This window comes from Lissotriton helveticus, chromosome 12 (assembly GCF_964261635.1).
Source record: "Lissotriton helveticus chromosome 12, aLisHel1.1, whole genome shotgun sequence".
In the NCBI taxonomy this organism is placed as follows: Eukaryota; Metazoa; Chordata; class Amphibia; order Caudata; family Salamandridae; genus Lissotriton; species Lissotriton helveticus.
The window spans coordinates 231,555,339-231,568,467 of record NC_136073.1 but is presented as its reverse complement, the minus strand read 5'-3'; the positions used below and the strand labels follow the sequence as shown (position 1 = coordinate 231,568,467).

Sequence of the window (13,129 nt, the reverse complement as noted above, 5' to 3'; positions counted from 1 at the left end):
TTCTGATATTTCCCAACTATGATGCATTCCAGAATATCTTCTATTAGGTCTACACAGGAGCCTTTTGCTGTAATTCACACTTGCACCTTTTTTTAAAATAGCTCTTTATTTGATTTTAACATAGCAGGGAGAAAACGTGCACCCCCCGATCTAGGCTTGGGTTAGTAAGGCTGCAGGGCTTCTTTGTTCAATCTTCAGCAGGCTGTAGAGCAAGAAACTCTAAGGCCAAATATACTAAGAATGGATTTGGTAAAAGTTATCACAAATTGTGCACCAGCTTTGACTGAATCAATTTTGTTTTTGCGACCCAACCTATGTCCTAATAGGTCAATTTGGAAAACCCCCATTCGTAGTATATTGCAACTTGACCTACCTCACAAATATTATATACTAAAGTAGATCACAATTTGCGGCTCTCTGCGATTTGCTACCATCTCAGGGATGGTGGCCTGCTGGGGTCAGCAAACCACCATGTCTGTGATTGCTTTTAATGCATCCTATTTTCCATAAAGGAAAACGGGATGCAGTTACAAAAACAGAGAAAAGTTTGTAAAGCTATTTTGTAAGAGTAGGCTGTGGGTTAACTGAACCACTGCATGCACCTAAAAATGTTTGGGGGAGCTTACACAAATCAGAAGGGGTACCCTGGGATCCCCTTCTTGTTTGCAAATAGAATTTGGCTGTAAATCATTAATACATACTATAAATAATCTCTATTTGGAAGGGACATCCTAAACACACCCCTACCAAATAGCAATTCCTTATGATTTTTGAAACCCATTTAGCTATTCGGTAGCATGTTACAGAATTGCTAAATGGATTTAGTACATTCAAATACACATTTTCTTGTTGCAAAACACTGCTATTTACTGAACCACAGGGTTTGAGATAAGAAAATGTGTTAGTACCTCTGGCCCCTAGTTTGTAATATTGTTCAGCAAAAATATCTCGCAGATATTTATGTATATGTCTCCAAGGTATGTAGATGTGAAGTTTAGAAAATCAAACTTACTTTTCTCTAAATATACCTCCCTCCAACTTATTGTGATAGTTGATATTTCACCACGATATTTGTGTAGGACAATATTTGTATCCTCAACATTCTGAGTCTTAAGCAAGAACCTTTATTGGCTGTACTAAGGTTCTCTTTTTTTTCAAACACTTAGCACAACTTTTTTTTTAAAAAGCCATCACTTTCATTCTCTTTGTGCAATCACAAAACCCAATATTTCACCCATTAAACATGGAAGACAAAGGTATATCCAAACAGTTTTCATGCACCAAAAGCCATATGAGTTGGATGGGACAGGGTATTCTACCGTCTTCCCATAGTTTGACAATTTTTTCAGTGTACTCATCATTTGTTCCCCGCTACACTAATCCATGCAGGAATAGGATATATGCAGAAATGATATAAGTAATAACTTTCCTCATCAATCTCTGAACCTCCTATCATTTAGATATCCAGGCAAAAGTTGTAGAATATCTGGGTAATTGGCATTCAACTAGGATAATGTAGCTTAGATCAGATACACATATGGAGCTGTGCAGGGGCAAGTGCATGTTACCTAGATCACGCTTCAGGGGGCTGATATCTTCTCGGGCATTCTCTTGCACTTTTTGCCCCCCCCACCTCCAAAAAAAACTTCATATCCTTGTATAACAAAGTCTTCTACACACCGAGTGTCCTGAAAACAAATAATCCGGCAATTTGTCACAAATTTAATAAAAATCATCATCACTAAATCACAATGTAACCATGCAACAAAGGAATCTGACAGCTTTGCTTTGCATCAATCATGACCTCCAACGACCTAGCCAAGTCCAAAGTTAAATCGTTGGCGCCATTGGTCATATTCTGTCAAAGCCAGACCTATTGGCTGTATCAGCTAAATTCTTGTCACCACAACTTCCATAAAGATTGACTTTTTTTTTTAGAATAGCGGATAAGCTTTGCCCTTCTGGCAAACCAGCCCTGCAGAAGGCGACCTACTGGCACAGCATTCTCATTCATTATCCTGGCTTCATTCTCCATTACTAAAAGGTGAAAGTGTGGGTTTCAAGCTAGTGGAGCAGGTGCTGAATTTCTGATAGTGCCAGACATATCAAGCCATAGCTAACAGCCTTGCTACGTGACAAGTGCACCATATGTTATGTTGCTCGCTGTACCTTATGATACACCATGAATCATCAGTTTTATCTTGAAAAAAAACTCACAAGGGACTGAAAAGATGCCAGGATTTTGATGCTGACTAATCCCCGGGTTGTCTAGAATTCTTCATTGTCTGCATACTCTGAGTTCCTTAAAATATATTAAACATACAATGTTCATCGGAAGTAAATCATAGATAATAAACATTGGTACCAATATAAGTGATATTAAACATAAGTTATCACAAATGAGGTTTATAAGGTTGAATACATTTTTATTTTGCTAATTGACCTGGGTGTATTCCTCAACTTTTGCACTTTGTTAAGCTTCAAAATCTGGACAGCGAAATATTTCAATCAACTTTAGTTTTTGTGGAAAATTCTCATTAAAGCTATTTTTTATACCCTAGTAGTATTTGATAGTGCTCTGCACAGACGTTAGGAGTAGGTCAGAGTCTGTCCTTCCCGCCAAGTAACTAATATGTTGCTCTTACGGCAATGAACCTACGCCCTGCCCGCTGAAGCCCCATAGAGCTCACAACTGAGTCTCTTTTTCACTTCTTCACTTGCTCACTTATTTTACTGAGCAGTATATACCACTGGTCATTTTGCCAGTAGGTACACAGGGGATCAGGGAAGGGTGTGCTTTTTAGGGAGCACACACCTCCTGTCCACCTGCTTTTTTGGTCCTGATGAATACCGGGCAAACGCCCTAATGGTAGAAACATGTTGACCATTCAACATAAACACATATAGAGATCCCTTGGTCGTAACTCCCCTACCAGGATCTCGCTCACTTAATTTTAACATTGTTCTGTTGCTCTATAATTAAAATTATATATTTTTGAGTACAACCAGGACGATTTTTAACATTTAAATTTTTCACACCCACAGTCACAACCCGCTCCACTGTAGTACAGGTGTCGTAGCACACCCCGGTGGCGCTAGGTCACCAGGGTGGACCCCGATGATGAAGCATGTCACCACTAGGTTGGTGAGTGAGGGGTTTTAAACAAAAGGATGAACATTCTCCTTCTTGCCAAAAAACCTGCCCTCCAGATACGTCTGTTCTTTATCTTCAAAGGGGATACTCCTCTCTTTGTTTTGATATAATTCCTCCCAGGGGAATAGGAGTGATCTCAGGTTCACATTTGAGTGAACAAACTCCCTTACTCTCTCTCTTGATTGTAGCATTCTTAATAATCTTGCCATCTGTCCGATAGCCCTGAAGAAGTCGTGGGGTATTCTCAGACGAAACACGTGTTGGCTGGGCACCTGGTAAATAAATGAACCTGAAAAAGGAGAAAAAGAACTCGTTTGAATCATATATTGTGTGATTGTGTGATACTCTCAGTATTAATACTGCTAAAATTAATTACGTGTGCACAAGTTGATTGTTTTTATGTATTAGGGCTACGGTCCGATTTGGAGGTTGTGGGTTACCCTCTCACTTGTTGCACCGTAGATAAATTTGGTTGTTCAGATTTACGTGAACTCTAGAGGCGCCAATACTTGCCACACTACTGTCAACCCAGTTACTAGTATTTGGAGTCTGTTATTGAGGTTAAAGTGAGAATATTCCAGACTTTCTAAAAGCAACAGCAAATGCTATGCTTTCAAGGGAGAACTGGTAACCTGTCTTTGAGTAAAAAACTTTTAAGAAGGCAGCTAGCCAAGGATTAAGTGGGGACCAGAGAGTTTCCATATATTTTGCAGGCCCCAGTGACAGACCATTGCACTCTATAAGGCCTATTCACAAAGGTGAAGTTACACCTGAGTAAATCGAAACATCAGCTTACTATTACACTATTTAGTAACTGTACTACTTTTGGCTACTTATTATTTCCAAGTGTATAGGTGCTCAAAAGAGTAGATTTCTATGTCACAACCCATTGAAACAGGGAAAAGAACCAAATTTACAAGTCGTAGTATATCCAGCACCCCTCATATTCAACCACAACTACTAAAAAAATAATAAATACAAGGACTTAAAATAGAACCCCGCAGAAAATAATGTTAAATTAAAATAATTTATTTTGACTTTTTAAAAATATATACATTAAATCGAATATATATATATATATATATATATATATATATATATATATATACCTATGTATATTTCCAAAAGTGTATCCAAGAGGCCAAGGACGCACTCCACAGCAGCAAATGCAACTGAATTCTTTAATGGAAGGGAAACCAGCAATGTGTTCCTGATTTATTTTCTGCCTGTCCGGTTTCGGAGCCTCCCTGCTCATTTTTCGAAGGCATCTCAGGATTTCTGCAGACATTTCAAAAGCACACTCGAGGCTGCATGCTAATTAAGTACCTGCCCCTCAGTGGGCCTCACAGGTGAGCAATTTTCACATAGCATGCTGGTTGTTGTAGTGTGTTTGAAAAACATTATTTCCCTCTGGTGGAATCCACATAGGCCAGTATTTCAAATTATATTTACAGCCCTCCAGTGGGCCTCAGACACACAATTGACTGGTTTAAATTTAGCAAAGCTGCTATGCCACAGTGGAGCTTGCGCTGGTTCAAGCCCCTGCAGCCCAATCCTTACTTTTGAATGTGTGTGTACATATATATATATATATATATATATATATATATATATATATATATATATATATATATATATATATATATATATATATATATATATATATATACCTAATAAAATAAATCATATTTAATGATTACATTTGAATAAAATGTTGTAATTAAAAAAATAACTATTTTTTTTTACAAATAGATGAATTTCAATTAGTTTTATGCATTACATTTAGCAATTTCTACTAAATAGTAAGTAAATAGAAACATTTGACTTTAAAACTATTTTTTATTAAATTGAATGTGTTTAAATTAATTTAAGAATGATCAAAAAATGTGTCAATAGTTTAAAGTTATTATTAGTAATGTATGAAGGAGCCTTTTCCATTGGGGCAGAGATCTTCCTATGGTAAAGTATAGGGAAAAGTGTGAAAGTTCATTGAGCATTTCAAAAAATGAAAACAATATTTGAATTTCAAATTTTAATGTAAATATTTGTATATATTTATTTTAATTCCAGGACATTTAAAAAACGTTACAGCATCAACAACTTAATTTAGATTTAAAATGCAGTTGTTTTGAATATATTAGATTACATCAAAATAATTTTTATGAAGTTTAAATTACAAAAAAAGTCTGATTTTACGTAAAAAAAGTTGTTTGAAAAATTATTAAAAGTGATATATGGAATTAATTAAAAGTAATGTAATCATTCTTATGAAAAAAAAATGGCACACTAATACTTTAATAATGCAAAAGTTATTAAAATTACTTACATTAAAATTAAAATGTTATATTTTTTAGAATTGTGAAACACTTAATACATTTATTTATAATGTAAACTAGTTTAAATAATCTAATTTCACATTACTACCTTTGCAGTATTGTTTTAAGTCCCTACCACCCTTATTTCTTATGGACAGGCATTGCAGTTCCAGTGGTTGGCCATGGGTGGTGCTGGACACACTCCAGCTCTCAGATGGAGAATATTTACAATGTTTTGGCTTCTTTTTGACTGTAGTAACTTTAGAAGTGCAGTTTCTGGGTGTGTGCACGTTCCTCCCTGAACCTACCCTTACTCGTCCCATAACCCAACCCGATTTAGGTGCAAGTAGTTGCCATTTTCCATCTTCTCTCCTCTGTCCCTACCACATTTACTTATAAAACATATTCTTATGTGAGTGGAGCCTCCAAAGCAATGTAAATGCAGAATCTCCAGCTGCACGCTTGTAAATAGCATTTTGTAGTACATTGGTCGTTCTATTGTAGTACTACTAAGCATACTAAAAAGTGCAGTGTGTAAATAGGCCCATAAGAATAAATACTGCCAGGCCTTTAAGAAAACCATCCCTTAAAAAATCTATTATCAAAAAGGAATTACATGATACCTCTGAACCCCCATAAAGGGGTATCTGTTAAAATAAATGTTGCCGCTTCTGAACAAACTTAATATTGAAGAGCTACCTTTTCAATCATTAAGCCACCAGTTTGTGATGGTTTCAAGAAGGTTGGGAAAGATAAGGCCACAGGAGAGGCGATGAAAATCCTAGGAGTTTCAAGGGGTGTGATAAGCGGGCAATTAAAGCATGGGAAAATAGGATGCCTATAGTCCACTAGAAAGATAGAGCATCCACTGTCCAAGCCCACCAACAGATTCTCCTGGAGCAAGTATCCTGCTTGGATGCCAAAAGATTAAGTCACAGGTGACCCAAATAAGATGTTGGGTACAAAACGCTCCTGGTGGAAGCTGGAACTCTATTGATGATTGGAAAACTCTACTTAGGTGATCTGCCAATGAGTTTTCTATTCCTGCTACATAAGAGACTGTGAGAGAAAACAAGATCTGTGCTACCCATAAGCGACGGAGTGAGCTGCCTGTGAAAATCCCAGCATCTGGTCCCCCCTTACGTTTTATGTAAGGCTTTGCTATCAGGTTGTCTGGTCTTTCTAGGACTGCTTGACCCTGAAGAAGTGGGGCAGAGGTCTTTAGTGCTCCGAATATGGCTATCAATTCCCTCCAGTGGTATAACTGAGTAGATTCCTTCTGAGACCACCTCTCCTCTTTCAAGCTGATATTTTATGTGACCTCAAAACCTAGAGAACTGACATCTGTTGTTACTATCATATGGAAAAGAGGCTCTTGCAATATTTTAATTAACAGATAAGAAACCACCAGGCACCAAAGAAATCCTATCTGTGATTTGACAAAACTGATATCATGGCTTCCAGATCCTGGTTCGCTGGATCCCAATGAGTCAAAATAAGTTGCATTAAACATTTTAAGTGTAATATGGACCATTGAACTACTGCGTTGTTGGCTGACCTGAATCTTTGTACTCTCAGGAGGTGTCCTTCAGAACAAATCTCTGTTGCCAGAAGTTTTCTTAAGTGCTCTTACAGTGTCATTCAGCTCCTCAGCAGAAATATTTTCTACAAGTCTGTGTGAAATTGGCCTCCTATAAAAACAAATGATCTTGAGAAGGCTCGAACTGTGAATATTTCCAGATCAGGAGTAATCTGCACTTCTGATGAGTTTGGCACTCCTTGTCTTTATCTTCCTGTGGATGTTGAGGTACAGAATGGGGTGAACCCCTCCCGACAGCTTGAAGATCACAAACAGAATTACATCTAGTCATTATCCTTGCTCTTTGGGGGGAACTCTGGGAAAGCTTGGGAGGTGGAGGGGTAGCTCAAAGTCAATCAATCAATCAATCAATCCACTAGGATTTGTAGAGAGCAGCTAATGACCGGTGAGGGTATCCAGGTGCTAAAAGTCCATTGGATAACCATCAACTACCACTTTTAGGACCCGAACATCTGTGATATTGGCCTGCAAAACAAACTACACCAATTTAACTCACACTCTTACCAGCATGGTCAGGCTTTTAGGGGCTTCTAGAAAAAAGGAGGCATAGGCTACGTTTTTTGCTTGATTGCTGTTCCCGGCTTACGGGCCCATCCTCAAAAGGCCTGTTTAAAGTAGCACTTTTGTTGCTGATAAGACTGACCTTGCTGATGAGGAGCACTGGAAGATTCGGATGGTCTGACCTTGGAAGGTTGGTCTTGAAAGGCTACAATAATTTTTTTATCATCCGCTGATTTCATTCAACGCTCATCCAACTGAGGTCCATACAATAAAAGGCATAGAAAATGCAGCCAAGATATTAGTATCTTCTGGGCAGAATCCAGCTTCCAGAGACACATCCAGATGTGCCTCCTCCCTGCAGTAACCACTACTGACGATGGTGCGTGAACAGAAATCCCATCAAAGGTGGTGTTATTTAGGAAGCGCTCCACTGGTTCCATTGGTTGAGTAATTCCATACAGTACTTTCCGTCCATTTGTCTTTATGGAAGTCTTTTAGTAGAGATTATGGAAACATTAGGAGTTCAAGTGGTGAAAATAATTTGCGTAATTTTCTTTTGGGCGTGAAATTTAAGAATAATTACTGGAAGAAAGTGACTTATTATTTCAGATATATGGTAGTTCACGGCAAATTATAAAGTCACTAATCTGTTAGATCCAGGCAAAGGTTTCAATATTATAAAACTTGAGCTGAATTCCTAGTATTAGAGGCAGAGAACAGAGAGACTTAACTGAAGGAAAGCATTCAGAAGTAACAAAACAGTTACAAAAATGGAAAATACAACACAATAAAAATACTACTCCAATTTATATAAAGAGTACAATTTAATAAACCAACAGACTTCAAAGTGAGAAAACCCCAAACAGAAGAACCGAAAGTATGACTTTTTAAAGACTTAAGGAAGAATTGTAGCAAGAAAAAGTAAGGCACCAATCAGTAGCCATTGTAGAATAGGACCTAGGTGTGCTTTCAGGCTGACCATGATGGAGCATATGTCAGGTTCACCGTGCATGTTTGGCCTGATCAAAGATTTTACCTTCTGAATTGGCCTCTAAAATGGAAGTTACAATCCTCCAGCAGGGCAAGGTTGCAGACTGTATCAGTTGAAGTCCTCTTGAAGCCATATAGCCTCTGGACAATGTCACACTGAAGCCATTGTTTTTGGTGGCACAAGCTCTAAGGGGGAGAAATTAAAATTTCGCGACTGATGAAGTCCTTTTATCTGGTGGATGCTTTTGACACCTTTGCGCAGTCAAGATTTGTACTTTTGGACGTTTTTATGGAGATCAAAATCCTCCTGGAGGGCAATCCTGAAGCTGCATCCAACAAAGTCAAATCAACGGCATACACCTTTGCTGCGTGGTCCCGCAGATGCTCCGGAGTTCTTGGAAGAACCAAATATTTTTAAGTCCCAACTTTTCAGAGTTTCTGAAGCAGCTGCTCTTGTCAATTCTAAGGCTCGCTCAAAAAAAGGCCAGTAGCAGGGCCAGTCCAGTTCTAGCTGCAATTGGTCAGCTCTGCACTACAGAAAAAAGGTCTCTTCCAGCTTGTTGTGTCCCCGTAGTCCATGTAGCATATTATCCCTTGGAGTCCACTTTGTTTGTCCTAGGTACAAAGGGGGCATACCTAGCCCTTCAGGCCTACTCACAGGTTTCAGACAACATGTTCAGTTCTCTTCTGTTCTATGACAGATTCATGAAGTGTTCCGGGGAGCTGGTGGTGAGGTCCATTTTTGTACAATTCAGTAGCCAGTGGCTGGGTGCGACTCCTGAACACTCCATAACCAATGAAGCATGAAGCAAAGGGTCCCAGGGCCAGCCGTGCCCACTGTCGCAGTTGTCATAGGACAGCCAGACCCTTCCACAGTGAAAATAGCTTTTGGAGGTTATTCACTGTCAGGATATGATAACAATACATTTTTACTTGTCTCACTTTTGTATACTAGGCACCTTACCTTGTGAGCTACAAGACCTAAGTAGAGGTAACTTATTAATATGTAAAAGCAAGGTGTTTTCCATTCTTAAAAGAGTTGTTTTGACAGGTCGGGCATTAGGTTTAAGCTGCAGCAGTCTTGCTACAATGTTGGCCTGAAGTCATGTTTTCCTTTCTTACACTAGTGGGCGACATTATAAGTGCTGCAGTCCACTTGTTATTTAAATTTCTATGTTCATAGGGGTATTTTTGCACCACTATGGCCTTATTGGAAAGTTAAGGTTTAGTCAATCTTACCAAGTTAAAGGGGTCAGGGCAAACACACTGCGGCTTGATCAGCAGTGTCCCAGTGTAGAGAGTCAAAAAAACCGCAGCATTCTTGCAGAAAATGGTGCTTAGTTATCCGACATGGCACAATAGCACAATAGCATAATTTTGGGGACAAGAGTACTGTAGAATTACCAAAGGTACACTAATTACACCGGTACAATGCAAATTTTGCTTGGGCCTACATTTTATGAGCTGTATCAGAAGTAAGATAATTATCCGTGGTGAGAGAAGAAGACATGTTTGCCAATGGTTATTTAACTTTAACAGGTGAAGTGAATTGTAAATCCAATCTATCCAAAGGATAATGCTGAGCCAAAAAAACCTGCAAAACCAATTTTTTCAGTCTCCTTCTACTCTACATCAAGGATGTTTCTACTGCCTTGTAAAGAGAGAAGGAGTCCATTGTTGGTGGTCTATAGGAACAGAAGCAATAGACAGTATTACCCACAAAGGCAGGAGACAAAAACCCCAATGAATTCCTTATGGGTTTAACCACTTCTGCTTGATGAGGGCCCTGAACCAGCTTCCCTGTATGAGGCTCAGGCTTTGGGTTCACCATATCCTTCTCAGTGTCAGGATCTGGTCTAGGATATTTCGATTGCGTATTAACTGTTGTATTCATAATATTCTGGAGTTCATTGGGGCAGGAAAATTCTAGAGGAACTATCTCTGAATTCCTCCTCCTCAATCTGCTACTGTTTTCTGGTCCATTTCAGCCCTTACATGTTTGTAGACCAAGCAACATCCTGCTTGGAAAGGCCTTCAATACTCCTCAAAGGTACTACATCTTTTTATTCAGTGTTCTCGCAAGAGCAAACTAAGTAATAGGTCTTTGGGAGCCATGGGCCAACACCCATGTGGGCAGTCTGTCCATGCAAAAGTAAGCAGTGTTTCTGCAGGAGCCAGAGAACTGACTCAGCATGGACTCTGTGTTGCTCCCAGCTCCCTGACTGAATTGTGTTTTGCCTGATGCTAAAGCAGCTAAGTTGGGATCAACCAAGAAATGATGAGCAGAGTCATGACTTGGTAGTACTAGTAAACATTCTACAAAATGCAGTTTGTGAATATGCTCCTCAGTTTTCAACTGCAGTCACTGGCCGATCATTTCCATCATAATAGACTCAATTCAGGCCCACTGCTTACTTGGTATTCACTTTATTCAAGGTTGTGTGTGTTTGTGGGAGGGCAGTAGTTTCTCAATCTGGCCTGTTTCTTCTTTTCATGCCTAACTACACTCTTCCAAGATGGCTCTTTCCCTCCCCATATCTTTTCCCTTATTACTTCTGTTCCGGGTTACCTTGTTTAATTATAGTGCTTGGACAGCTATTATACTTGACCTATTTTGTCCAATCGCACTCTTCTATCTGAAAAATGCTGTTTTCTATATTTATGGCCAATTGCGTTGCTGCTTCATAGGACATTTACAGTTTCTGTCTTGTCACTTTTTCGACCAAAGGAATTTCTCCCTTTTCACCAGATGTCATTAGTTTGGGGGAGAGATTCTAATGTGTTCATCCCGGAGCCTGTAATAACCTTTAAGTCTGAAACAGTAAGAAAAAAGTAGCATTTGATTTTCTGTAGGAGTCTTCTTAGGACAGAGAATCCACATCTGACGATTGTCTTTATTTGATATTCTTCTGCAAGGCAGCTGTTAAGTATACTATCAACATGTTTCAATTTGGGCTAAACATTGCTGTTCTTGTGTAGCATGTTGATGTCTTTGTTGGTTTATTTGACTTTTCTACATGATTGTTGTGGGAAAGCTGCAAGCTTGCTACAAATGTATTCAGGGAGATGGTGCTGCGCGATATTTCAACTATCGTAGAATAATCAGGTGATGATTTGTTTACTTGACTCAGTATGTATTCTGTACCCTCTGCAGGTCACCAAGATGTTGGCTGTGGTTGTGATCCTTTTCGCTCTACTATGGATGCCCTACAGAACCCTGGTGTTGGTCAACTCCTTCATGGACAACCCCTACCTCAACCCTTGGTTCATCTTGTTCTGCCGGATCTGTGTCTATGCCAACAGCGCTATCAATCCGGTCATCTACAACCTCATGTCCCAGAAGTTCCGGGGAGCCTTCCGGAAACTCTGCAAGTGTGGCCAGGGAGAGAGCCAGAGGCGGAACACATACCTGACCATGGCCAACTGCAGCATGGTCAGGGATGCAGGGCACCTCGGAGTGCAGGAGCCGGAGAAGAAGGAAAAACCTTGTCTTGAAAACTCTGCCCCTACCTCACAGGAGCCAAAGTCACCCTCCAATGAGGAGGAACTGTACTCCAGCGTGGTGTAATCTCTCCCAGGATTAATTCTCATGTACTGGCTGAAACGGAGGGCCACCTGGATGTTGGACATGACTCACCATCAGCCACATGTACATTTCTGTAGAGTTTGTTACTACATGGCAGCTTCTGGGAACAAGTTCTTGAATCCTTTCTAAACACTTGGTGCATATTTTGAATCTGGGAAAGTGATATGTTCATAAAAATGCCCTGAAATAGGCATGGAAGGCACATTGCTCACTCACTCCCCGAACAAATCACAACATTCAGCCTGTGCCCCGATCTGAGAAAGTACAGCGCAGTGGAGATCAAACTCTGTATGGAACCTGGGGTTCCTGGGCTCAGGTTTCTGCTCCCTCTTGGCATTCCGTGTGATCTGGGACACATAGCTATGTCTCCTAGTCACTTGGTAAAATCAAGAATGGCGAAAGCTTGGTTGTGGAGGTGTAAAACGTGGTACGAACATTTTGATTTACGGCTCAGATCTACCACACGTGTATTGTACAGCGAGCCCACCTTGGGTCCTAGGCATCTCTGTCAGTGTATATAAGTCTTTACCCAATCCCATGGCACTTATAATATAGACCTAAAGTCCTCTTTTTATCAAACACTGAAAACAGATCTCCATGCTCCTAACCTGTGAGGCGCCCTACTAATAAACTAGACAGCTGGGTCGCCAACTAGGCCTTAAGAGGCTTCCCATAAATGAATGTTGGTGTAAGTTCTGCATTGTAGGTCTCTGCTTGTGCCCTTGTTGGTCTCTGCTTGTGCCCTTTTGTGCCAGTGAGTGAGGGAGCACAGTCATGTTGAAGAGGACTTTATGAGAAAGGCTAATTATCAGAACACTATGTTAGGACACCAATTCTTTCTTAAGGAGCTGTTTTGGTAACCAGAACATGCTCCTTTTCCTGCTGGCCCTCTGAGAGATCCGCCTACTCTAGTTGCTCCTACACAAGTAGGCCACAGCCCTGTATGGTAATGCTGCTTATCGATTCAGTACTTTCTAAAAAAG

General features: G+C 39.8%; 1 protein-coding gene across 1 annotated transcript in view; it reads left to right on the top strand.

The window, feature by feature from the left end:
- The window catches only part of LOC144797687 (thyrotropin-releasing hormone receptor-like), a 66,208-nt gene extending 53,433 nt beyond the window's left edge, over positions 1-12,775 (top strand). Inside the window, exon 3 of the mRNA XM_078668410.1 lies at positions 11,715-12,775. Within this exon, the coding sequence (XP_078524536.1) occupies positions 11,715-12,128 (414 nt within the window). The 3' untranslated portion in view covers positions 12,129-12,775. The remainder of the gene's footprint in view (positions 1-11,714) is intronic.
- The last annotated feature ends 354 nt before the right edge of the window (positions 12,776-13,129 follow it).